This window comes from Manacus vitellinus, unplaced genomic scaffold, assembly GCF_001715985.3.
Source record: "Manacus vitellinus isolate BGI_N305 unplaced genomic scaffold, ASM171598v3 scaffold_32_pilon, whole genome shotgun sequence".
Classification (NCBI taxonomy): Eukaryota; Metazoa; Chordata; class Aves; order Passeriformes; family Pipridae; genus Manacus; species Manacus vitellinus.
This window is the reverse complement of record NW_021940460.1, coordinates 5,371,461-5,395,632: the sequence shown is the minus strand read 5'-3', so window position 1 is coordinate 5,395,632 and position 24,172 is coordinate 5,371,461. Positions and strand designations below refer to the sequence as shown.

The following is a 24,172-nucleotide window of genomic DNA, read 5'->3' as shown; positions in this document are numbered from 1 at the left end:
TGTTCCTGCCCCCCACACCCTGTGCAGCTCTGCAGGCAGAGGGAAGCTGGGATTTGCCCTGGCAGGTGGGAGAGGATCCCCTCTTGCTGCAGAGGTGCTGCCCACGTGCAGGCAGGTGCCCCCCCGAGCTGGCCCTGGCTCCCAGCCCTCCACAGGCATATATAGCACAGGGGGACAAGGAGGGGACAGGCTGTGCTGACAGGTGATGCTGACAGACAGCAGGAGCTGCCAGCTCCTGCCCAAACTTGGAGTGGGAAGCAAGCTCTTTCCTGAGCCCCACGGACTCTCCGTAGTGCTGGCAGACTTCTTCAATTCCTTTTTCTGTTGTTGCTTTTCTTTCCTGTATTAATTGACTCCTGAGGACTTACAGCAGTGGGAAAAGCTTCTGAGAAGTCACAGCCTGGAGGAGCAATTTAGGTCTTAATTTTCAGAACTCTTCAGTCTGGTAAGCTGCTTTTATTAATGTGTGTGTTAATTATATGTCAGTCTCGTGGTGAAACTCAGCTTGGGGCAGTAGGCAGGTGACCTCGGGTGACACAGGCAGTTGAAAATGGGACCCAAATTGATCTTCTTCCTTAGAGCTCTCCAGATGGAGGATCCCATCCAGCTGAAGGAGGAGGGCAATAAATATTTTCAGGCCAATGATTACGAGAAAGCCCTTCAAAGCTACACTCAAGCCTTAAAGCTCAACAAGGACAAGGCGCTGCAGGCGGTGCTGTACAGGAACAGGGCAGCCTGCTTCCTCAAAAAGGTGAGAAAAGCTCCCAGTTCTCCTGGGCAGTGCTCAAGGGGAGAAGAGCAGGGAGGCTCACCAGTTGTGGACTGTGTGGTTTGTCTATTTATTGAATAGGGTGTTTGCAAACTGGTCTGAAACTACACGTTCTGGGCTTGTGCTAGAGCTGTAAAGCCTCCTCCTTGCTTCCATCCTGATGGGGCTCAGCATGCAGGTTCAGCTCAGAGATGGTCCCACTAATCACTTTGAAGCAAAGGCCTTTGGCATCCAGGCTGCTCTACACTTACCAAAGAGCTCTGTAAGCCATAGCTTGGGATTGCTTTTGCAGTCTGTCCCAGTATAAGAAAAGCAGGTGAAGATATTTAGTAAAACAAAAAGTTATTGCTATCTGTACCAAAATTGTCTCAGCTTGAAGTGGCCTGTTGTGGGAACTGAGCAGATTGCTTGCATGTTCCTGAATTTTCACTAATCCAGAAGTGACACCAACACAGACCAAGGCTGTTGTGAGCATTCCCTCTTCCTTCACTGCCCACTGTCCTGCTGCATCCTCAGCCAAGTGTGTTGTTTCACCTGCACCACACACCCCTTCCCTTCCATCAGTGATGCAAAGGTACCTCAGCTCCCCTTCCCTTCCCTAGGCTGCTGCTGGCTTCACTGGGATGTCCTGTTAGGAATTGGGAACAGAGGGGCCAGTGTCCATCAGGAATGGGGACATGCCCTGCTATTCCATGCCTAACAACTCTCTCCTTTCTGGTTTAACAGGAGGAATACGCCAAGGCAGCCTCAGATGCATCTAGAGGTGAGGAGGGGGCTGTTTTGAGAAAGGAGAGCTGTATTGCTGGGTACATGTGCTCAGCCTGCTCCCACATCTACTTTTGGGACACTGTGGCCTTGTCCCTTGATGTCCAGTAACACCCAGGTGCTGAGGCCACAAGGGAATTACTGGAGGTTCAAAAGACAACGCACCAATTCAGTGGGACGGTGCAGTTGGTGCTACTCAGGCACCAATTCACGTACGGTGTTAATAACAAAGCAAACCCCAGTTTACACAGGCCATTCCCAAGCAGCAAACCCTGATGCCTGCTGTTTTGGATCACTTTCCCAGCTATTGACATCAATGCTTCGGATATCAAAGCCTTGTACCGGCGCAGCCAAGCTCTGGAAAAACTGGGGAAATTGGACCAGGCGTTCAAAGACGCTCAGAAATGTGCCACCATCGAACCCCGCAACAAGAACTTCCAGGAGACCCTGAGGCGGCTGGGGGCCAACATCCAGGAGAAGGTAAATGCTGGAGGAGCAGTCCTGGATTCACAGGCCAGGTGTGGGAAGTCCTTGCTCTGGGTTATACCAAGGGATGGTTGGTCATACTGGAAACCTGTAATGATGCAGGGGGATAAATAGGCTCCATTAACTGGAAGTTCATACTTGATGTGTATAAAGCTGAGGACTGGGTTGAATTAAAAAGTGTGGCAGCTCCCTCCAGAGGCTGGCCTGCTCCTGAGTGTCTTAAAAGGGTCCTGGCAGGGATTTGGGCCAGCTTTGGACTGGGTTTGGCAATTGCCACATTGACAAAGTTACCTTTACAGGGCTGCTGTGAAGAAGCCCTTGCATCAGTAGGTACTGTGAAATAATGATTTATGGCTGTCTTGTCCATGCCTATGAGTCTGAGGTGGGTAATGGGTGCTGATAGCTGAGAAGCGATACCTGTTCCATTATTCAGCTTAAATTGTCTATGGTTTGAGGGTCTGGGGTGTTCTCGAAGCAAAAAAAGGAATATTGCTCCCCAGTTTTCTCCCTGTGATGCTCCCTGCCCTCTCTCCCTTGGCACAGCTGCGCATTCAGTTCTCCACGGACTCGAGGGTGCAGAAGATGTTTGAAATCCTGCTGGATGAGAACAGCGAGAAAGAAAAGCGAGAAAAGGTGAGAACTGCTCTGCACTTGGCAAAATGGCTGTTTAATGTCAGAGGCTGCACCAAGGAGCAGAACAGAGTTCCTTTCCCCACCTGCCCTGGATGGAGGATGAGGGAAGGAGCTGGGAAATGAACTGCACTCAGAGGGACAGCTGAGAGGGGAAACGTCCCAGTGAGGCATCATCCCTGTGCCAAGGGAAGGTGGCCAAACCTCCCAAAATATCAAAGGTGGGATCACACTGGACTTCTGCTCAGGTCCATCTCTGCCACCCTCTAAATGTTCCACTTCAAGCAGTGATCCACTCTTCTTGGGCAGAGTGAAGGGATGCCAAATGCACCTGGATAAACTGTCTGGGGGATCTGAGCTGGTCTGCTGCGTCTGTCAGGAGATGGGCAATCCACAGCTCCCACCAGGACCTCCCAGAGCTGCCTGGAGATGTTCTGGAGGGCTGGGTGTGCCACTGACCCCTGGCTCTTCTGTCTCCCACCCAGGCTGCAAACAACCTCATAGTCCTGGGGCGGGAGGAAGCAGGTGCCGAGAGGATTTTCCAGAATAATGGGGTCAACTTGCTGCTGCAGCTGATAGAAACCAAAAATCCTGAGCTGATCCTGGCAGCCGTGAGGACACTTTCAGGAATGTGCACGGGACATAAGGCTCGGGTAAGAACAGGATGCTTGGGACCTTCACTGCTGTTGCCTTGCACCTGGGGGAGTGGGAAATTGCAGTATGTTTGTGAGCAGTGGGAAAAAAATTAAAACTCTGCCTTGTACTGACTCAGGAATCACTGAGGAAAATAGATTCTTTGTCCCAGCTGAGCCTGACCTTTCTGAAGCACACAGGAAGGAAAGGCCTTTGCTAACACTGTCCTGCTCTCTCCAGGCCACTGCCATTCTCCATTACCTGGGCATCGACAGCATTTGTATGTGGATGTCAGTAGACAACGAGGAAATCTCCCTGGCTGTCTGCAACCTCCTGCAGACCATCACTGACTGCCTGCTGGACCAGGGCAAAGAGGAGCACCACGGCAAGGAGGAGGCTGTCGTGTTAGGTAACAGCGCACGGGGATCCCTCCATCCGGCTGGAGGAGAAGTGGGCTGAGCAGAAGAGCTCTGCTCCTGGGATGCCCACCCTATTCCTTGTTCTTTTGTGAAGTGGGGCCTTCACCCTTCAGCCGTCCAGGATGACAGCCTGCACACAGCTCTTATCCTCATGCATAACTTAAATACCTCTGTTAGAGCCACACGATGGCTTTGAGTGGTTTTCACTGGGTTCAGCTGCTTTCAGAGAGAATTTCTTGTAACTGGCTGCTACTGTTTTGCTTCTCTGTAGACACTAAGAAAGATTTGAAGATGATCACAATGCGTTTGCTGGATATGCTGGTCAGTAAGAGAGTGTCTGGGCAAGGGCGAGACAGAGCTCTCAACCTCCTCAACAAGAATATACCAAGGAAGGACCTGAAAGACCATGACAACAGCAGGACCATCTTTGTCATCGACAATGGTGAGCCCTTCCCCGCCATCCTGTTCTGATCTGGGAGATGTGGAGCTGTGTGTTCTTGCCTGCATCCCTGTAGAACTGATCCTCTCTAGAAAATAAATCCTGGAGCAAAGTTAGATCTATTAGCAGGAAACAGTATTAAGAAGAAAAGAACCCTGTGTATGGGAACAAGAATTTTTGAGTTTTTAAAGAGTTGACTAAGATCTCTGGTTAGTTTTTTCCAATGTATTTGCTAATGTTAGGAGGATTTGGCTTGGATAAATTGTCTAGTTTAGACAGGATGAGATGAGCACCTGCTGAGCTTGGTGGATCCACAAGCTGATCAGTTCTAAAACTGGGCAAGGGTGAAGGATTTGTGTGCAGTGTGTTTTTATACTAATTCCAATGCATGTTACCATTCTGATGGAAGTTATTTAATTACAGTTCAGCAAAAGGAGGGTTAAGACATCCAGAATCACTTGAAAGTTGCTGAGCTTTCCTCAGTCAAAGCCTCCAGCCTTGGAGGTCAGTAGCCTCCTGACAAAAATAACAGATCCAGCCAGAGACCTAATGCAGTTTTGCTTATCTCACTCACTCTGAGAGCTGGAAGAAAGCCTGATGCTGCAAACCTGTAATCTCACCAGCAGAAGCTCCTCCCCAGTGAATATCTAAATGTCTTGTCTGTTTAAGACTTGTGTGATTAGGCTGCAAAATAATTGAGAACCATCCAAGCTGGATATTTCAGGGCAAGAAACCAACAAATGGTATCTTGAGTTTTGCACAGACCCTCTCCCCTGTAACGAGCTGTATCACTCCACTGCTTCCAGGCTTAAAAAAGATACTGAAAGTGGTGGGCCAGATTCCTGAGATGCCTGACTGCCTGCCCCTGACAGAGAACACCCAGCTGACTGCCTCTGTCCTCCTGAATAAGCTGTACGATGACCTGCGCTGCGACCCGGAGCGGGACAACTACCGGATCATCTGCGAGGAGTACATCAAGTGAGTTGGGAATGGCTTCCTGGGAGCCTTGAGGATGAGATGAGGCACTTGAAGTCCACTTACATTCCAAACTGAGGCTCTGGGAGATAATGATTTGCTTGAGATCCTGCTGGATCACAGCCTTTGCAGGAATCTGGGCTCAGCTCTGTCCCAGATACCAATGTATTTTAGCAGAGGAACTCACTTCCCAGTCTGGGGAAGGCTTTCCCTGCCCAAGGGAATGAGAACTGTAACTCCTGTCCCATGTGCTACTCCCTCTATCCCATGCAGGAGCAAAATCGACCCACAAAACATGGATAAGACACTTCATGCTGTCCAGATTGTGTCTGGAATTCTGCAAGGGCCCTTTGACTTGGGTAACAAGCTGCTTGGCATGAAGGGAGTGATGGAGATGATGGTGGCCCTGTGTGGGTCCGAGAGGGAGATTGACCAGCTGGTGGCTGTGGAAGCCCTCATCCATGCCTCCACCAAGCTGAGCCGGGCCACCTTCATCATCTCCAATGGGGTGAACCTCCTGAAGGAGATCTACAAGAAGACCAAGAATGAGAAGATCAAAATCCGAGCCCTGGTGGTAAGGATGCAGCCCCTGCCCTTATCACCTGCTTAACCCTAGACCTGGGAGAGTGGGGAGATCCCGGGAATGGGTTGGGTTCACTCACCCCATATGGGTAATGGTTCACCATGTTTCCCCCTACAAGTAAGAGAGAGCACATGGATTGCTGGTAATTTTGAAGGCAAAACTGGTTAATCTTCCATGAAAGACATCCAATAGGAGCACAAAACATCCCTTTACTGTGCCACAAACTGAACAATCTACAGGGTGTTAGGATGCTTCCTCTTTGCTAGAACTGACTTGACACTTCAGGTGTGGGTTTAGACTGTTTTGGGCAGCAATACGAGAGGGTTAATGAGCCTTTCTCACTGGTAAAATATTTTCATCCTCCTCAGGGTCTCTGCAAGCTGGGCTCAGCAGGAGGCACAGATTATGGCCTGCGGCAGTTTGCTGAGGGGTCCACTGAGAAGTTGGCCAGGCAGTGCCGAAAGTGAGTGACTTCCTTTAGTTCTTCAGTTGTCCTGTGCTTTGCAAAACACAGTACGTTCCTTTTTCCCCATGAGATCCTGCCCACACGTTGTCTTCATTTCCTGTTGCTGCCTGACAGCTGAGAGTGCCCCCAGAGCCACTGCACTGGGACCTGGGGCTCTTCTGTGCCTGAAGCAACCATATGTTCCTCCTGCCTCAACATCCAGATGAGGCTTCTCCCTTGCTCCCTGCCCATGGGAGACACCAGGCATGGTGCCTCCCTCTTTGCCAGAGTGGGAGAGCCTGATCAAGTGCTACCTTGCATATGCACAAGTCCCTTCTGAAGGTGAATTTACCAGGTGGACTAACCAAGGAGGTGGGATGAAGTTAGGAAGTGACTGAGTGGGTGGTCATTCCTGCAGGCAGTGGATAGCAGGGCATCCCTTGTTTTGTGGGATGGTAAATGCAAAGCAGTGCCAAGTAGCTGTCCTGATCTGCCTTTCCCTGCAGCATTTACATCCCTAAAGCTGGGCCATGGGAGGAAGGTCGTGCCTCAAAGGGAAGCATCCACAGTCTTAGGAGCTGCAGCTGAACCTGAGGACATGTTCGGACCTGAAACAGTCTCAATATCTGTTTTTCCTCCCTCTTTTTCCAAATAAATCAGTCCTGGCTCCTGAGATGAAAACGTGGGTGTTTTTCTCTTCTCCAGATGGTTGTGCAACACCACCATTGATGCCCGCACCAGGAAATGGGCTGTGGAAGGGATGTCATATCTCACCCTCGATGCAGATGTGAAAGATGACTTTGTTGAAGATGAGCCAGCCCTGAAAGCTATGTTTGATTTAGCCAAGGTCTGTCTCCTTTCCTTGTTCCCTCACTTCTCTGGTAGCATAAAGTTCTCCCAGCTCTCCAGCCCTACACTGTCTCCCCAGTCAGGAGGGGCTGTGACCCCCAATCCCCCACCTGTAGTTTAACAAGAATTTCAGTTTTGCCTGTGCCCTGGAGACACCTCAAGGCTGTTACCATCCAGCTCTTCTCCCAAGGCTCAGGATGATTGCTCCTATCTTTACTGTCAGCAACTGCATGAAAACCAAAGCACCAAGGTGTTGACAGCACCGATGATGTGAAACAGCCTGTTTGACCACAAAACCTTTGGGTTTTCCTTGCCACGGGCTATAAAGTGGTGGATAAGGCTAAGAACACTTCAGCTAGTGCATGATGGCAGTCCAAGGGGACCCCTTTCCCTGCTGTGTCTTCCTCACATAAGCTTTTATTTGTCTGTGCAGACAAGCGACAAGACCATCTTGTACTCTGTGGCTTCTGCCCTGGTGAACTGTACCAACAGCTATGACACCAAGGAGCTGGTCCCAGAGCTGGTGCAACTGGCAAAATTCTCCAAGCAGCACGTGCCTGAGGAGCATCCAAAGGTGGGTTGTGTACTGCTGGGGAGCTGGGAGGAGCTGCTCGGATCCGATGACTTTCTTTGGTGCATCCATTGTCACAGGGCTCAGGTCTCCTGTCCCTGAGGCTGAAATTGCTTTGCTCTGCAACCAGGCTTAGCTCTAGCTGGCAGAAGAGCAGCTGCTAAGAGCTGATCCTTTTCCAATGTTCCCCCCTCAGGACAAGAAGGATTTTGTGGTGAAGCGGGTGAAGCGGCTGCTGAAGGCCGGGGTTGTCTCTGCCTTGGCCTGCATGGTGAAGGCAGACAGTGCCATCCTGACGGACCAGAGCAAGGAGCTCATTGCCAGGTGCCTCCATCACTGGCCTGGGAGCTGGGAGCACTGGCCAGCCCGTGTGCCATGGAGAGGGACATCTGGGCTGGCTCCTTGTTTGTGGGTTGGGATGTTCTGCCTGGGGGGGGAGAAACGAAAGGGAGGTGGAAAAAGATGTAAACCGACACTTTTGTTAAGCAATGTCATAAAAATCTCTGTTCTGACCTTGAAGCAGGTTTACAGGGCTGCCTTGCTAGGATGCACTTTGATTTTTTAGTCCTCTCTACTGGTTTTGACTGGAATAGAGTTCATCTTGCAGGCCTGGAAACTTCTTACTGTGCCATTTGTTGCTTCCCCCTAGAGTGCCACAGGCACTGGGTTAAACACCTGGAATTTGCCTGGTGGCTCTGGCAGTCCTGCAAAACCTCAGACCCCTTCCATGAGGGTTACTGGCTGTTGCTGTCCCACGTGGCTGTTCCACTAAGTGTTGCTGTGCTCCTACAGGGTGTTTCTTGCCTTGTGTGAAGACCCCAAGGACCGTGGGACCATTGTCGCTCAAGGAGGTGGAAAGGTGATTACTTTTCTGGGAAGTTAATGTCTGTTGGGAGCCTGTAACATGCCTCCAGTGAGGGACAGTGACAGAAAAGCACGAGCTGCCCTGGTAGCCCCTGGGGCCACACTGACACTCCAGCCCCATCTCTGCAAGGCTGCAAAGAAGTGATGTTCTTGGAACAACTGTGAGTGAGCTACAGGCTCTGGTGTGGTGCCTATTTAAAAACTAAAGCAAGACGTCACTGTGAGCTGCAGTCCAGACCCATTTCTTCAACAGACACATATTTAGGATATTTTAAATTTATTTTAGTACATTAAGGCAATCTTGTAAGTCTCCTCAGAGCACTGAATGCTTTCCTGTGTGTCACCAGGCTCTGATACCTCTGGCTTTGGAAGGCACAGATGTTGGCAAGATAAAGGCTTCTCACGCTCTGGCAAAAATTGCTGCTATCTCCAATCCAGACATTGCATTCCCAGGAGAGAGGGTAAGCTTAAAAATAATAATAATAAAACCAAAAGTATTAATAATTCCTTTGGCAAATAAAAATCCAAGAGCTGGAAAAGCAGTGACATGCCTTCTCTTCTTAGGTTTATGAGGTGGTGAGGCCCCTTGTCAGCCTGCTGAACACAGAGAGAGATGGCCTCCAGAACTATGAGGCTCTGCTAGGTCTCACTAACTTTTCAGGAAGAAGTGATAAACTTAGGTGAGTTTAACTGCTTTTTAACTTTCCTTCTTCTTCAGGAGTGAATGTAAATCACATTTCAGCACTTTCCTTGTTGGACTGTGAAGACTGGTAAGTTTGAGCTACCTTTGGCAGAGCTACAAAGCCTCAGATCTAAAAGATTAATAAAATAGGAAAAGGAGAGTGGCACATTTTTCTCTAGAAATGGGAAAGACATGAACCAAATCTGGATTAGACAAGGAATGAACCACATTATGAGCTCCACTGCTGGGGGCACTGATTTGTTTCAAGGCCTTCCCTGCCGTTAATACTTGATAAGTTGGTTATTGCTTGACCCACAATGTGTTTCATTTGGCTGCTCCTCAACACAGGTTGAAGATAGTCAAAGAGAAGGCCCTGCCAGATATTGAAAACTACATGTTTGAGAACCACGACCAGCTTCGACAGGCAGCCACGGAGTGCATGTGCAACCTGGTGGTCAACAAAGAGGTAACTCCCTGGGCACCTCACACCTGACTGTGTGCACCAGCCCCCCTGAAGAGACATTCCTGAATGAGTTATCTCTGGGTATCATGGGGGCTTTTTTTTTTAGGTTCAAGAGAGGTTTGTGGCTGATGGAAACGACCGGCTGAAGCTGGTGGTGTTACTGTGTGGGGAGGACGATGAGAAAGTCCAGGTTGCGGCGGCAGGAGCCCTGGCCATGCTTACGGCAGCACAAAAGAAACTCTGCTCTAAGATGACTCAAGTGGTAAGAGCATAACTCTGATTATTGGCAGTGTAGGTGTACCCTGGAAGGGGCCTGGCTCAGACATGAAAATGCCTCTCAACAGAAAGATTCGGTCTGCTAGTTTGATAGTGAGGAGCTCGGTGAAGCTGAGACCTGGTTGTGCATGCTCCTTGTCCATTTTGATAAATAACCTGAAATGGTTTCGCTCAGAAATGAGAAGAGCTTGATCGATAACCTGCTGAGCTTTACAGATCCCAAAGCATCTCTCTTCCCCACACAAATCCCTGAGAACCCAGACCCTGCAGCTCTGAAGAGCTGTGGTTGGGAACTCTGAACCCTGTTGTGCTGCACACATGATGATGTTGGACACCGAGGCTTATTAGAATAAAAATGATTAATCAAGGCAGGAGAGAGGCTCAGAAAGGTCAGGGTGGGGGAGTGTGTGATCTGCTCCTGGTCATCTCAGCTGTGCCAATATTCTGGTCAGATTCTTTGCACAGAGATTATGCAGCAGCCTGAACATGAAACCTTTGGAGTCAGGTTTCCTTAGTTAAAGAATGAAATAACCACAACTGACATGAGCGTTGCTCTTCCTTCTGCTGAGCAGTGCCTTGCCAAACTCACATTTTTGGCTGAGATGTTCTGCAGATCAATACTCATGATCTCTCTTTCCCTTGAAGACCACCCAGTGGCTCGAAATCCTGCAGAGGCTCTGCTTGCACGACAACATGGAGATCCAGCACCGAGGGTTGGTTATTGCTTTCAACTTAATCAGTGCTGACAAAGAGCTGGCGCAGAAGCTGGTGGGGTCAGAGCTCCTGGAGATCTTGACCTACGTCGGGAAGCAAGAGGATCACCCCAAGAAGCAGCACATCATTAACGTGGCACGTGATTGCCTCACGAGGTGCATGGATTATGGGCTGATCAAACCTTTCTCTCAGGCATGAGGGGGTGAAAAGCAACAAAAAGGGCTGAATGTGGGGGGAAAAAGTGCTGTGAAGAAATATGGAAAAGTGAGAGCCACAAGGAGAGTCTAATGCCATTGTCAAGGTGCGGAATAGTTTGAGGACAGCTTTGGAGGATCAGAAGCTCTACGAGAAAAAGGAGGGCATTTGCCTGGGAAATTTGGAAAGTGTCCATCTGAGTAATTCCCAGATGGTATAAATCCTTTCTCTGCCCCCATTCAGCTGATAATGATAAAAGCTTCAAGGCCCAGCTGTAAAAGAGTCAGTTGTGTTGGAAATGTTCCAGGAGCCTGTTGGAAGGAAACTCAAATGAGCTGAAGTCTGTTCTGAGTCCACCTCCAGCCCCTGGTACTTCTGGAATTCCCAGCAATGGTGGAACAGAGAGGGTTAAGTGTCTTCTATTCTGCAGTCAGAAAACAGGTTGGGTTTTAGCTGTGTGCTTCCTTGTTCATTTATGGTAAGTTGTGTGCCAAAGTGTGAGGATGGTGGATGAACTATTAATAAATTCACTACTTTGTTCCATGTGGAATTCCTGTTCTGCTTTTATTAAGCAAAAGGAGAATCTAAGGCAACTGGGTAACTGGAGTAATCTGTAGCACAGGCTGAATTTCCACCCTTTGAGTGCTGCTCAAATGAAGATGCAGAGTCATCACGAAAGGCTGTACAAGGAGGTGACACCAAGGGGTTAAGCTGAGATTCACACCAGAGCACAGTGTTTGGCTCAACAGGGAATGCTGAAAATATCTCATTTATGAAAAAAGCAGAATGAGAAACAAACACACCAATTGGTCATCGCATTAAACTTCGTTATATAAATATTTTCATTCAAGCACAGATTCTTAATGGATTCTGTGGGCAACACAAAAAAACAGAGACCCTTGCTTTAGTCCCTGGGGGGAAGTCCCTAAGTTTATGGTAAATATAATCTTACTCGGCAATAATTTAAATGTGAATTCAAGCGCAGTAAAATATCTCTGATAATACGAAATATCGGTGATGCCCACAACAGGCATAGCACGATGAAATGTTGAGGTTTGGAGGTTATGAGAGGAACCATGGGGAGAGTCTTTCCTTGCGTGTTAAGGAAAATAAATAAATGGAAAGTGTGTCTAGCTTCCTGAATTTAGAAAAGCCTAACATTTGTTAAGCTAACAGGTTTGATGACATGAAGGAAAATTTATTTGGAGCGTTATTCCTGTGTACAGTATCTTCTTCATACTGTAACCATATTCAGTTTACAATGACAGCGGGAGGATATCAGACTCTTCTTCCAAAGCACATGCTGTGGTGGAAAATATGGTTTGTTTTTAACGAGCCTGCAATTTTTGGATACCCAGTTTTAGGGATGTTGAATCTGCCTTTCCAAAGTACTTCACATTAACTCTGTACAGAGTTTTATCTAACCAACATCTCTGACACCAAGACAGAAAACCGACATTGGTATTGAAGGGCGAAGTTTTCATTCTCCCACTGAAGCTTCTCTGTGGAGCAACTGGGTTCCACTAATCCTAAAACTAATACTAATCCTGTTCCTGAAACTGAGTGGGGAAACTACTTATGTAAAAGCCATTTATTGGCATTTTTTTAGCTAAAACACAGACATAACAGCCACTTTAAACTGACAGAGCCTCCCTCAGGCCCCCTCAGACCGCTCTGGGCGGGAAACGCTCGCACCGCCCCCGGCTCTCGTAACGCGCCTTCCTATTGGCTCCCGCCAGGCCCCACCGGCAGAGCCGCGCGCTGCCATTGGCTGTTGGCCACTAGGGGTGGGATAAAGGCGGGTGGCTCCGGCCTGACATGGCCGGGCCGGGGAGAGCTGAGAGCGGCGTGAGGGGACACGGGACAACGGGGCCGGGAGCGGGGATTCGGGGCTGGGGGCAGCTCAGGGCTTGGTGTTGGGGGGGCACGGGGTCAGGGAGGCTGAGCCTGAGGATATCTGGGGAGGGCTCGGGGGATGCGGGGCTGGGTTAGGGCGGACGCGGGCAGAGGAACTGGGAGCTGAAGAGCTGCAGGAGCCTGGGGGAAAAATACAGGGAAGGAGATGGGAGAGTGCAAACGTGTGGCATGAGGGATCAAAACAGGCCTCTGGACCCCTGGAGCGACACTGATTGCAGCGGCATTCATGGGTATGACACGGTTTTTTCCTCACTGTAGAGCCTGGTACTGACTCTCCTGCCCCTGGAATGCCCACTCGTCACCGGCCTTCCCCAGCTTGGCTCTAGCAGGGATGTCCCTCCCTTCCTGAGCTCCCCTGCTACACGTGCTCCTCCTCCTAGGAAGGAGGAAACCACCTACTGCTAACTTGGGATCAGGCTCCTTACGGAATGGAAATAGTCTTGCCCAAAGCAATGATGAGCGAAGTATAGTCTGAACTGGTATTGCCGAGACTCCGTGTCTCTGCTCTGACCAGGGCATGATCACCTAATCTTCTCTCTGAGCTTCTTTAGGCTAAGCTCGTCTGGAGGAAACAGCTTTGCTGCTTCTTGAAACTTTTTCATGCCCTCTCCCCCCCTAAAAAAAAAATATTGAAAAAAAAAATCAGAATTTTTAGCAAAATTTTTAATGGTAGAAAAAGAAAACCTCGATTTGAAAAATGAGTGGTGCAAATACTTGTTTGGGTTTGTGTGTCTTGCTGCAATGCTGGGTTTAGGACTGAGCTTGCAGTGAGGGGGGTTTCTTGTTTTGTCTCGTATATATGACATGGCTCATGACATTCCAGATACTCTGCCCCTATATCTTCTCTGTAGGGTGGAGTCTGAGCTGCCTGTCCTGTAGATGCTCATTAGCAGTTTGTCCAGCTGTATTCTCATCTAGCGATTGCCAGCACAGAGCCAGGAGTATTTTTGGAATACTCTTGATGAAGTGCAGCCCCTTTGGGGCTGGGGGAGAGGCTGGGCTAATTAAGCAAGGAGAAGGAAGGAAAGAGAGCTATTCTCTAACCGAATTTTTTGTTCTTTTCCAGGTCCTGTTGACACCTTTATATTCATTTCTCTCTTTCCTGTGGAGAAGGAAGCATCTATGGGGAATATATACCTTGAAGTATGTTATGGTGGTTTTTCCCTTAACAGGAAAAGCTGCATGGTTTCTCTTAAGGAAAGAAGTTGCTAATACATTGCTTTTTGAACACCGCGTAGATGAGCTGTGAATGTGCCTCACTAATTATTTGTTAACAGACTTGCAAAGTCAGGTTCTGGCAGTGAAGTACTGGGCAGCTCCAGTGCTGTTGTTAATGTTGGTGAAATTTTATTAAGCAAAAACTAATAAGACACAAATTAGTATGTGAGTCCAAAGGTTGGCTTAATAAAGTTGGTGTCACCAGAAAAAAAAACTCCTCTTGTCTATCTTTAGCCCATCATGGCTTTAAGAACACTGTCACAGTTAAAAAGCAGATAAATGGGAATTTTTCTCTAACCCTGATGGGTCTTGTAGTTTTGTTTTAGAACATTAAACCTGATAAATGTGTATGTATTTGGCTACGAAGGACAGGTTTTGACAAAGTCAAATCCAAGCTGGCATCCTGCAGCCATCTACAGGAACACATAAAATCCATGGGGTGACTGCTGAGTCTTGTCACCATTGTGGGCTCGATGCCTGTTCCTCAATTAAGGAGTAAAATTTAATTTAAAGAGCAATTTAATGTTCAAAAGAGTAATCACAGCTGCTCAGCACTGTGAGGCTTAGGCGTGGGTGTTCTGTGGAGGTCTTGGAGCTGCTGTGGAGTTGGCCAGATCCAGGTTTGGCAGGGACAGGGTGTTGTGCAGTGGGGAGTGGAAGGCAGCCAGGGCCTGGCAGGCAGTGGGCATTCTGGGGAGAGGAAAAGATTAATCCAGGGAGAAGGAGGTGTAGAGGCCCTGGAGCAGTGTGGGATCAGGCAACTCTGTTGTGCTGTTTGGCCTTTAATGAATCCTTCTGGATTAGAGGGAGGATGGTGCAGAACCTGCCCAAGAGCTCTGCAGTGCTGGCAGGTGAGTCAGCATTGGTCAGTCTTCTGTCCCAGGTCTGCCCAGCTTCTCCCTGAGCAGCAGATGGATAATTTGGAAAGCATAGGAAGGACAAAAGGAAAATAAACCACTTGTGAAACTGAATCATTAGTCAAACGCTTCAGCCCTTATTTAAATGAGCAGTTGCACTGGAGTCACCAGGACATTAATACCCAGGCCAAGGCCAACCCTCTGAAAAGTGATTTGAAATCTCAGATCATCTCACACCCTAATGGGACTGCTCTTCCAGTAAGATGTGTGTGCTCTTACTGGCTCTCTGAAGGAAGAGAGGTGCCTTCATGGATCCTGTAACTACTGGAGAAAGGAGAAATGAGACAGTTTTTATTGTTATTCCATAGTGGCACAGGTAGAAGGGTCTGGAAGTTGTACAGAGATAAAAAGACAAGTGTCAGGGACCAATCTCATTTGTTACAATAGGTGTTTTCCAGAGCATCTTTGGGAGGATGCAAATTACTGTATTTTCCCACATTATTCAGTAACCTTGCTACCTTAGCTACAGGTGAGGGAGGATATTGGAGATTTTTATCTTCTGAAGCAGAGCTAAAGCGGGGGGAAAATGAGATGCCTGGTTCAGTGGATTAAATGTCTGAAGATATCTCTTAATCTGGAAAGGACTTGTACTTTGTGCAGCAAACTTTGCTCTTGTGTTCTGTAAGCACTGTCACTGTGATGTCTGGAGCACTGCTGCTCCCTAGAGTCAGGAAAAAACCTTACAGCTGTCAAGCAGGAACCAGCCATGGCACACAGGTTTCTTGCCTCTTGTGTTCAGTGAAAGGATGTTTTGTATTGATAAGAATGTGCTACATGGCTGGGACTGCAATATTTGCATTGTAATACTTAGAGATTCTCGGCTTACAAAATGCTAATCTTACATCCATTATCATCACATGAAAAGATGAAAGCAGCTTTAGTCTGGTCTCTCTTATGTAAATAGAGCCCCCAGAGGAGCAAACTCTATTGGAACCAGAAAATAATTAAGTTAGGTTCTCAATCAAGAAAGAATTTTGCTTTATAAAAGCAGATAATAACGAATGCAAAGACTTATTTAACAAAAAGCAACTCTCACCATTTGGCAGCTCCTGTTTTAATCTGGTTTGTCATTTTCCTCCCTTGTGCAGAAAATGTAATGTTCCTTGTTTGTACACATGACCTTTTGTTCCTTTAACGAGTCAGAAGTCTTAATTTAGAACTACTGATGGCAATTAGGGGTGTGATGTTCTCAATTCAGGGGTGAGTAGCCTGAAAATGCAGGAGGCTGAAGGGCAGCATGACCAGAGCAGAGGTTTAAGCTCATCTCCACCTCTGACAAGCCCCAGTGCCAGAGCTCGGCCTGGGAAGCTGCTAAGGGAAGAAAAACTCTCCTAGAGAATTTCCCTACCTCTTTAATTTGCTGGCTCGTGCCCTTGGGCAGGACTTTTACCAGTGCTGGTCTCTGATCCTCACATCTGCATTCTTCTTATCCAAATCAATGTTCCTTCCCTTTCAGCTGGTCTTTGAAGGCATTTCTGTACTGTCTGACAGACTGGGGCTGCCTGATCCCTCTGGAACTGCCACAGGATGTTGGAACAGCTTATCAACAAAGGGGAGAGCCTTGCCAGAGGCAGCAAAACTGATGGACCACCAAATTCAAAGGAGCTGCAGAGCTCACTGAGGAGCCGGAATTCCTGGGATGTAAGAAGGGGTGCTGGAGGCTCCCAGCAGCCTTTCAGCTCTCAGGGGAGTACAGTTTGACAAGGTGCTGCAGCTCTGTGGCATAGCCCGTGACAGGGCAGCGCTGGTGAGCCTTCACATGGCTGTAGATGCAGCGGTAGCAGAACACGAAGCCGGACGTGGACAGGGCCGTGGCGTTCACGCGGATCTTGCGGCACAGAGGGCACACGGTCTTCAGTTTGGGCAGCAGAGCTGAGCTGGGCTCGTGGTCCAGGTGCACAGGAGGTGGAGGAGTTGGGAGAGCTGTCAGAGACTTGATGGTCTCCTGGTTCTCTGAGGAGTACCACCAGTCCAGGAACTGGAGGAAGAACACGCTGACGGACAGCCCGGTGGAGAGGGAGAAGGCGATGCCACCCAGAGCTTTTCTCAGTGCCAGCTGCACTCGTGATGTAAAGCTGTGGCAGAGAGAAGAGTATGGAGAGATGGTCACCACTGCACATTTATCCATCTAGAAACCGTGGAAAAAAGTACTTGGGAAGTCACTGCTTCCTACAGCTCCTTAATGCTGAGGAAGTTGATCAGCGTGTCCCATGTTTGTAGTGAGGCATGTGTTAGGATGTTTCTCTCAGATTCTTTGTATTTTAAGAAAGATCCAAATCCTCTTTCGTTCAGAAGTCTAAATTAAGAGAGTTTGGATTGAGGGGACTTGGACCACAAAGCATTTCACTCATGGCTGACCATTTTACAGAATATTGAGTGTGGTCATGACTAGCTGCTGCTCAGGAAAATCAAAGAGCTAAGCTTCAGTCCTTTTAGCAACATTGCTGCAGTCTAATTTCCTTGTTGGAAAAGTGCAGGTGAAGACTGGACAGGATAAAGGCTGGAATGCCCCAAAAGACCCCCCCAAACCCTGCAATGTCATTACCACAAGATGTTAAGCTAATCCCTGCTACTTGTTTCCTTACTTTCACTAACAATACTCCCTTTTGGAGCACGTTTTGCCATTCTTTGTATTGAAGAATTTCTGCTGCTTTGCAGCATCACCTCAAAATTAACACACCCAAGGAACCCCCTGGAGAGCAGCGGGTTCTGACATACCTGTGTGTCTGACTTGAGGTGGCTCCAGACAATTTCCTCTCCAGGGCCTGGATGTCCTCTGCAGTCAGCCTGACCAGGCGGACCCCAGCCAGCCTCAGCAAGGGGGAATGATGCTGAGCTTTCCCGAGGATGTAGCACAGCTGCTGGATAAGAAACCAGCCCTCCCAGGTCATGTTTACAAAGGGGTAGGCAGCTAGAAAGGCTCTGTAGAAGCGCTTCCAGGATGACGATGGAGGGTGGATGGAATACTCATCCTCCTCCCTCAGGCTGGACACCAGTTTCTCCAGCTTTCCTTTCAGGTAAGGAACAAGAACCAGCAGGAGCAGAGATTTCCAGTGCTGCCTCTTTGGCAGGCCAGCCGTGGCCAGGGCCTGCCGTGTGCCCTCTCCCATCGGGATCCTCTTCAAGCTATAGAAGTTCTCGGAGAAGGAGGCGCTGCACCTGGCCAGGTAGTGCTGCTGGAGCAGCAGATCCAGAAGGACGTAGATCTCATCAAACCAGTGCCACACAGAGCCATACCGGGCAGGATTGGACTCGGCAAGCACCTGTTGTGAAAGGGGACATAGAAGGAATCACAGAATGGTTTGGGTTGGAGGGGTTCAAAGACCATCCTGTTCCACCCCCTGCCCTGGGCAGGGACACCTTCCACTAGCCCAGGGTGCTCCAAGCCCCGTCCAACCTGGCCTTGGACACTTCCAGGGATGGGGCAGCCACAGCTCCTCTGGGCAACTTGTGGCAGGGCCTCACCACCCTCACCGGGAAGTTGCTGAAAGTGGAGTATTGTGCTAAGTTATAACTTACTACAGCTCTACACGACGCCTCCGGTTCGGGAGAGTCACAACTGCCCCACTGCCAGTGAGAGGAGCCCGACCCCGCTCCTGTGCCCTCCCCCGCGGCCCGGCCCGCCTCACCTTGACCAGGTGCTGCAGGGCGGGTTTCACGGCGGCCATCAGGCTGTCCTGGGCCCACCGCTTCGAAACAGACGGCCTGTCCGCCGGCCGGGGCGGCCGTGAGGTGAGCGCCCACCTCCGCCATCGCACCGCCCGCGCCCGCCCCGCCGCCGGGGAGCCGCCGCGCCGCGCCCTACACACGGGCAGCCGCTCCGCCCCGCCCCCCGGCAGCCGCGAGCGGTCTGCGCTCCGCCCGCTCTATGGTGGGGGGGCGCGGCCGCTCTGGGCGTGAGGGTTTGATCTGCGCTGTCGCGAGTCCGCCCGGCCCCCGCCGCTTCCCGGTTCCGCCACCGCCCCCGCAGCGGTGAGTCCGGTCCGGTGAGTGGGGCCGGGAACTGGGTATGGGACTGGGGACGGACTGGAAGGGGGCCGGGAGGGGCACTGGGAGGGGGCACTGAGAGGGGGACTGGGATACGGTTGGGGAGGGCAACTGGGGGGTGGCGCTGGGCAGGGGATCGCTGGAGGAGGCGAAGAGCACTGGTAGGATACTGGATAGGATGGGGGAGGAGCACTGGTGGAGTATTGGTGGGATGCCTGGGGGGGATACTGGGATAGGGGGACGGGGAGAGGGTGGGAGGGGATACTGGGAGAGGTGGAACGGGAGAGGTGCCTGGAGGGGCACTGGGAGGAGGTCAGCAGGGTCGCTGGGAGGGGATACTGGTGGGGGTGAGGGGCACTGGGTGAGGCCCCAGTGGGGTTGCCTGGAGGGCACTGGGAGAAGTGAGGGCACTGGTGGGGTGGTGGGAGGCGCGGACTGGGATAGGAGTGGGGGGGCCTCTGGTGGAAGTCTTGGGAGGAGATACTGGGAGGAGGTGAAAGACACTGATGAAGTACTGGGAGGGGAGACTGGGACAGGGTGGGAAGGGGCACTGGAGGACGCTGGCAGGTGATACTGGGTGGAGGTGAGGGGCACTGGTGGAGCATTGGGAGGAGCTGGGAGGGGGGACTGGAACAGGACGTGGAGGTTGCTGGTGAGGCACTGGGAGGGGCACAGTTGATGTACTGGGAGAGGATGGGGGGGGTCACTGGGAGGAATGGGCAGGTGAGTGCAGAGGTACTGGGAGGAGGCACAGGGCTGGGGGTGGTGGGACTGGGGAAGGGAAGTCGGGTGGGAATGAACACAGCAAGCTACTGGGACACTGGTGAGGCCAGGCAGGGAGGAGGGCTGGAGTGCTGAGAGGGACTGGGCAGGCACTGCTGGGGCTGGGAATGCTGGGGAGGGAAGCTGGGATTGGTGGGGAATACTCCTGCGACTGTGGAATTCTGGGGAGATCCATGGAACGCTGCTGAGAGGGAAGGGCTGGTGGACAGGGGCTTAGGGGGGGTATTGGGGTACCAGAGGGGAGTGTGGAGGGGGTGCTGTGAGTCCTACTGGAGGTGTGGGGATGGCAGCAGAGCTGGGAGGGGGGTTCCAGGGAGTTGGGAGGTGACAGGAGGCAGAGGGCGTTTGAGAGTGGAGGGGGGAGCACCACGAATTCCCTGCCCCAGCACAAGGTGCAGGTTTCTGGAGCCTCAGCACTGCTCTGCCTCTGCCATCCATGTTCCATTGTCCTGTTTATTTTCCTGGTGTTCCAGTGGTTCTGGGCCACTCTTGGGCTGTCATGTGGCTCCTTGAGAGGCTTTTCAGGGGAAATGGGTGGCACCGCTTAACACTGGAGTTAAACCAGGGATCATTGTAGAGATTTGGGGGTGCAACAGTGGATTGTTTCAATGCCAGGGAGCTTGGATCTATCCCAAAGCCTTAAACCTGCCTCCTCCCTGTGTGGAATGAGTGGTGGGGAGCTGATCAGGCTGTTGTTGGAGCCACATGTGGGGTAAAGCAGGTGTTGGTCAGACACAGGATCCAGTTTTTTGTGTAGTTTTGGGCTGAGGAGGTTTATCTTACTGGCTGTGATGGTTCCTTAGACCTTTCACTTAATCATGGTTTTGGTTCAATCTGCATTTAAATGTCAATAAGTAGCATTAAGAACTGCTGGACATTTCTGGAGCAATTCCTGTATTTAATGTCTTCTAGTTTGCTGGGGTTGGATCAGGAGCCTTTTGCTGTCAGCTTTGAACACCTCTTACCTGTTTCCACCTTAGCAAGGGCTGGACACAAACAATAGTAAGGAGGGGGTAACCTGCTGTGGATTTTCTTCTAAAAATACAAGGTTGTTCATGATGCTGTCATAATTTATCTTGGCTCCCTGCAGTTTAGATTTGTGTCCAGGAAGCTGGCATTTTCTGGAGGGATACAAACAGCAGTGTTTTAAATATCTGGGCTGTTTTGCTTTCATTTGCTGCAAACCATGCTGAGGTTGTTAGTGATGAGATAATGCTCAGTGCTGCTGGCAAGCTGTCTGTGAGCAATGTGCAAAGCAAGCCCTGACATACATGGAGCAAAAATGTGTGTGCTCAGGAGAAAAAGGCTTTATCCTGTGATGCACTTGGAATAGGGTGGTTTGGTTGTTGACCTAAGTCAGTTCTCATTTACAGCCTGTCAAAGCAGGTTGTAAAGATTGGGCTGTGCTTGGCCCTGTCTGAGTGTTTCTAGGATTCTTCATGTTCCCAAGTATGTGATCTGAAGGGAGGAAAAACAGCAAAATGTCCTGCTTTAGGGATTTAATGATCATCCCTGAAATTCAGCGAGGTCCCTCCCTCTGTGTGTGGGGCTTTATGCAACTGGGATAATGGTTATGGTGGTTTGGGTTTTTTTCTCCTCGATTTGCTCTCTAATCTGCTGCTCTGGCCCCAGTTAAAGCTGTATTAGAGTAGCTCAGCTGGGAGATATGACCCTGGCAGACAAATCCACATATAATGCAAACAAAGAACATTGAGGCCACGTTCAATGCCTTTTGCATGGCACTGTGCCAAGTGCTCTCATAGAGAAAAACATTTAAGTCATCTTTTAAGCTGGGCTCAAACCCGAAGGACTGTGCCACAGTAACATTGCAGCTGAACACAGGGTCTGGTTTTAATTACAGAACAGTCCCACAGCAGCCTCTGCTTTCGGGGGGGGCTGTGATATTTTTGCTGGAAAAATTTGCAGTGCTGTGGCTCGAGTGGTTTTCCCAACCCAGCCTCTGTTTTGGAAGGAGGTTAAACCTCCTCTGCAGGAGGAACGTGCTTCCAGAGCTGCCCCCAGGCATAGTTTGCTCTCCAGCTTGGAGCAGAAAGGGAGAGAAATCAAACCCAAACGCAGTAATTCTGCCTAATTAGGATGTGGCTGTAACCACAGGGCAAGCAGGAGCTCCAGGGAACTGGGAAGAGCAACAGGTTGTTCCTTATCCTGTTGTTTGGCAGTTGGGCAGGGTGATCCCAGCAGTGCCATGTGGGGCACAGAGAAGGAGGTGGGAATTGGGGAATTACCCCCGAGCTGCTGCTGGGAATTCAACTGCCAAGGTGTTAAACTGCTCGGGGTGGATGGGGGCAAAGGAATGGTCATGGGGTTGGGGTTGGTTAAGGGATGAGGAAGGAAAGTGTTAAGGAACACCCAGCTGGTTGCACTGCTGGGCAGAGTCTTGGAGTTCAGAGCTGTGCTGGTCCTTTTGTTGCTGAGCCAGCAAGACCTGCAGGGTTTAAAGGCAAGACAGGCAGCATTTAGGGAACAGATGACTTAGTGCTTTGCTAGCAGCGTTTAAAGTCATGGAAGGATGTGTAAGAAAAGGAGAATTGGGGGAAAAAATAGAAAAAGGAGGTAAGAGATGGAAAAAAGCCTTTTTTGAGGTGGTTTTAGGGTCATATTTCCTAGTGCTGATACAGACTGTTTCATCAAGAGCAGTCAAACTGCCCACTCCTCTGCTTGTTTTTCAGCCAGTACTTGAAAATTCTTTGAGTCATGTTTGTCACAGAGCTGGCATTTATCAGAATAAAATGATGGATATCCACATACCTCTGGGCAATCTCTGTATTCTAAGGCATTAATAATTTAGTGGAGCAAGAGAAGTGCTGGTGAGACCATTCTGCTGGCTCTGCTGAGCACTTTGCTGGCCCGACAGCATTTTTTGGTCCTGCCCACAAAACAAGCAGTGCAGCACTGAAATAATAAGCTTGTGTGTGTCTCAGAGGTGGGGTGTTGGATCTTGACAGAGAAAGATTTCGATTTCAAGCTTGAGAGAACTGAAAAGTAATGGCTGTTCTTTAAAAAAAAAACAACAAACAAAACCCCAAAGAAAACAAACCCACAACTGCTTTGCATCTTCTGGGAACAAAAGGAGGGAAAGAAATGAAAGGCCTGGGGGTGGGTGTTGCAAGTGGGGTTAATTGTGCCTTCCAGGAAGATGCAGCACAGGGAAATATCGTTAGGGGGAGATGACAGTTTCCTTTGTCTGAAACGTGGAGTTCTCCCTGCCAGGCGAGATATTAAATGTGCTTTTTCTTGGAAAATGGAATAGCATACCCAGGAAAGGCAGAGCTGCAGAACACACCAGGATCTGCTGATTGTAAGGAGTTACAAAACTCCCTTTTCCCTTCTGAGACTGGGAATTTGGAAAGCTTTCCCAGCCCATCCACCACAGGCTGTTGTATTTTCACCAGCACTGAGCCCTTTAAATCCCTGGGTTTGCCAGGAAATTCCAGCAGCAGGTGCAGGATGAAGATTGGGAAACTTGTGCCTGTGGATGTGAAGCGTTTGCTTCTTCCCTCACCCTCACCAGCCATCCTCCCTGCGAGTCCCTGCCTCCCAAACTGGGTGTTGCCATCTCACAGCTCTGGGAGCTGACTTGTTCTTTTTTTTATTATTGTCATTCTCAGGTGTTTTGAGGACCTGGAACCATGACGGACTCCAAATACTTCACGACCAATAAAAAAGGTTGGTGTTCAGCTGGTGCAGTGGATTGGAGGTGGTGGGTGGCTATTTTTACACAGGTTTTTTTAACTGCATGCAGAAGGACTTGTGCTTTTCTGGTAGCTCTGTCCCTGTTTCTCTTCTTAATCATCCAGGGAGAAACTTCCAAAGTAGGTCACATGGTGACAAAAGACAAAACTGGTGTGTTGTACGGTTTTATGAGGCACAAAACGACCCAAATTGCTACTTTTTTAAGGATCAGAGAGCAAAATATTGGGGTTTGAGTGCAGATCTGGTCAGAGACAAAGTTTTAGCTACGGGCTAACAACTTCCAGACTGAGGATGGTTGTTCTTTTGGGCATCACAGGATTAAATTGATTGAGAGGCATTTAATATTTTGGGTATAAGGGTACTCTACATCAAGTGAAGATAACGGGTTTTCCTACTGCCATTCCCTCCAAAGCTGCACTGCTCTGTGTGACTTTCCTGTGACTTTACTGCAGGTGTGGTGGTCACCTCACCTCAGGACAAACTTCTGCCCTTAAAAATGGGAAGCCTGGAAAACATCTTTGAGGACACTTTATCCATTCAGATGCTCCAGAGCTGGGCTTGTTCTGCTGAGACTGTCCCAGACAAATTTTATTTTCTAACCTGTTCTTAAACAAAACACTGTCTCTGAGTGCAGTTTGAGCCTGATGTCGCTCATCCCTCTCCAGTAGATATGGAGAATGGTTTGCATTAACCTCTGCTTTTTAAAATGTCTGGGTGCTTCTGGGGGGGAATGCTTGCCAGGGAAAAACCTACACTGTTGCTCTATTTATGTTTCATTAAGCTTCAGAATGAGCTCATAAATAAAGCTAATGCAGTCGACATCTTTCTAAGGCACAACTGTCTGTAAATTCAGTCCTAAAGGCAGGTTTTTCTGGGGT

General features: G+C 49.6%; 3 protein-coding genes and 1 non-coding gene across 7 annotated transcripts in view; 3 read left to right on the top strand and 1 right to left on the bottom strand.

The window, feature by feature from the left end:
* The first annotated feature begins 266 nt into the window (after positions 1–266).
* Positions 267–11,308, top strand: UNC45B (unc-45 myosin chaperone B). The gene is made up of 20 exons (XM_018076656.2): positions 267–445; positions 580–751; positions 1,496–1,532; positions 1,839–2,014; positions 2,564–2,653; positions 3,136–3,303; positions 3,524–3,692; positions 3,974–4,144; positions 4,948–5,119; positions 5,390–5,690; positions 6,068–6,162; positions 6,850–6,991; positions 7,427–7,567; positions 7,761–7,888; positions 8,357–8,423; positions 8,776–8,889; positions 8,993–9,108; positions 9,459–9,576; positions 9,680–9,835; positions 10,495–11,308. Exons 2-20 carry the CDS (start codon positions 590–592, stop codon positions 10,759–10,761), a joined length of 2,790 nt encoding a protein of 929 aa, XP_017932145.1. The 5' UTR covers positions 267–445; positions 580–589; the 3' UTR covers positions 10,762–11,308.
* Positions 11,309–13,122: 1,814 nt separating this feature from the next.
* Positions 13,123–13,220, top strand: LOC112841195. Its single transcript, XR_003212821.1, has one exon. It is a non-coding gene; the product is annotated as a Z30 small nucleolar RNA (small nucleolar RNA).
* Positions 13,221–15,086: 1,866 nt separating this feature from the next.
* Positions 15,087–18,563, bottom strand: PEX12 (peroxisomal biogenesis factor 12). The gene is given in 4 exon segments (XM_029961347.1): positions 15,087–16,885; positions 17,529–18,073; positions 18,440–18,521; positions 18,523–18,563. Coding segments are annotated over 4 exon segments (1,068 nt in total). The 3' UTR covers positions 15,087–16,485.
* Positions 18,564–18,727: 164 nt separating this feature from the next.
* The window catches only part of AP2B1 (adaptor related protein complex 2 subunit beta 1), a 77,732-nt gene continuing 72,287 nt past the window's right edge, over positions 18,728–24,172 (top strand). For 2 of the 4 annotated variants that reach the window (XM_029961333.1, XM_029961334.1), the window contains exons 1-2: positions 18,732–18,782; positions 23,210–23,267. In XM_029961333.1, the coding sequence (XP_029817193.1) occupies positions 23,231–23,267 (37 nt within the window). In that variant the 5' untranslated portion in view covers positions 18,732–18,782; positions 23,210–23,230. Of the gene's footprint in view, positions 18,792–22,857; positions 22,900–23,209; positions 23,268–24,172 lie in introns of those variants that run through there. The other 2 variants (XM_029961332.1, XM_018076725.3) reach the window with 2 other exon arrangements.

Bases quoted from the DNA above. Each gene is read 5' to 3' on its own strand.
- UNC45B (XM_018076656.2), top strand. From the start codon at position 590: ATGGAGGATCCCATCCAGCTGAAGGAGGAGGGCAATAAATATTTTCAG. The intron at 6,992-7,426 runs GTCTGTCTCCTT...TTGTCTGTGCAG, and splicing joins CTATGTTTGATTTAGCCAAG to ACAAGCGACAAGACCATCTT. The intron at 8,890-8,992 runs GTAAGCTTAAAA...TTCTCTTCTTAG, and splicing joins TTGCATTCCCAGGAGAGAGG to GTTTATGAGGTGGTGAGGCC.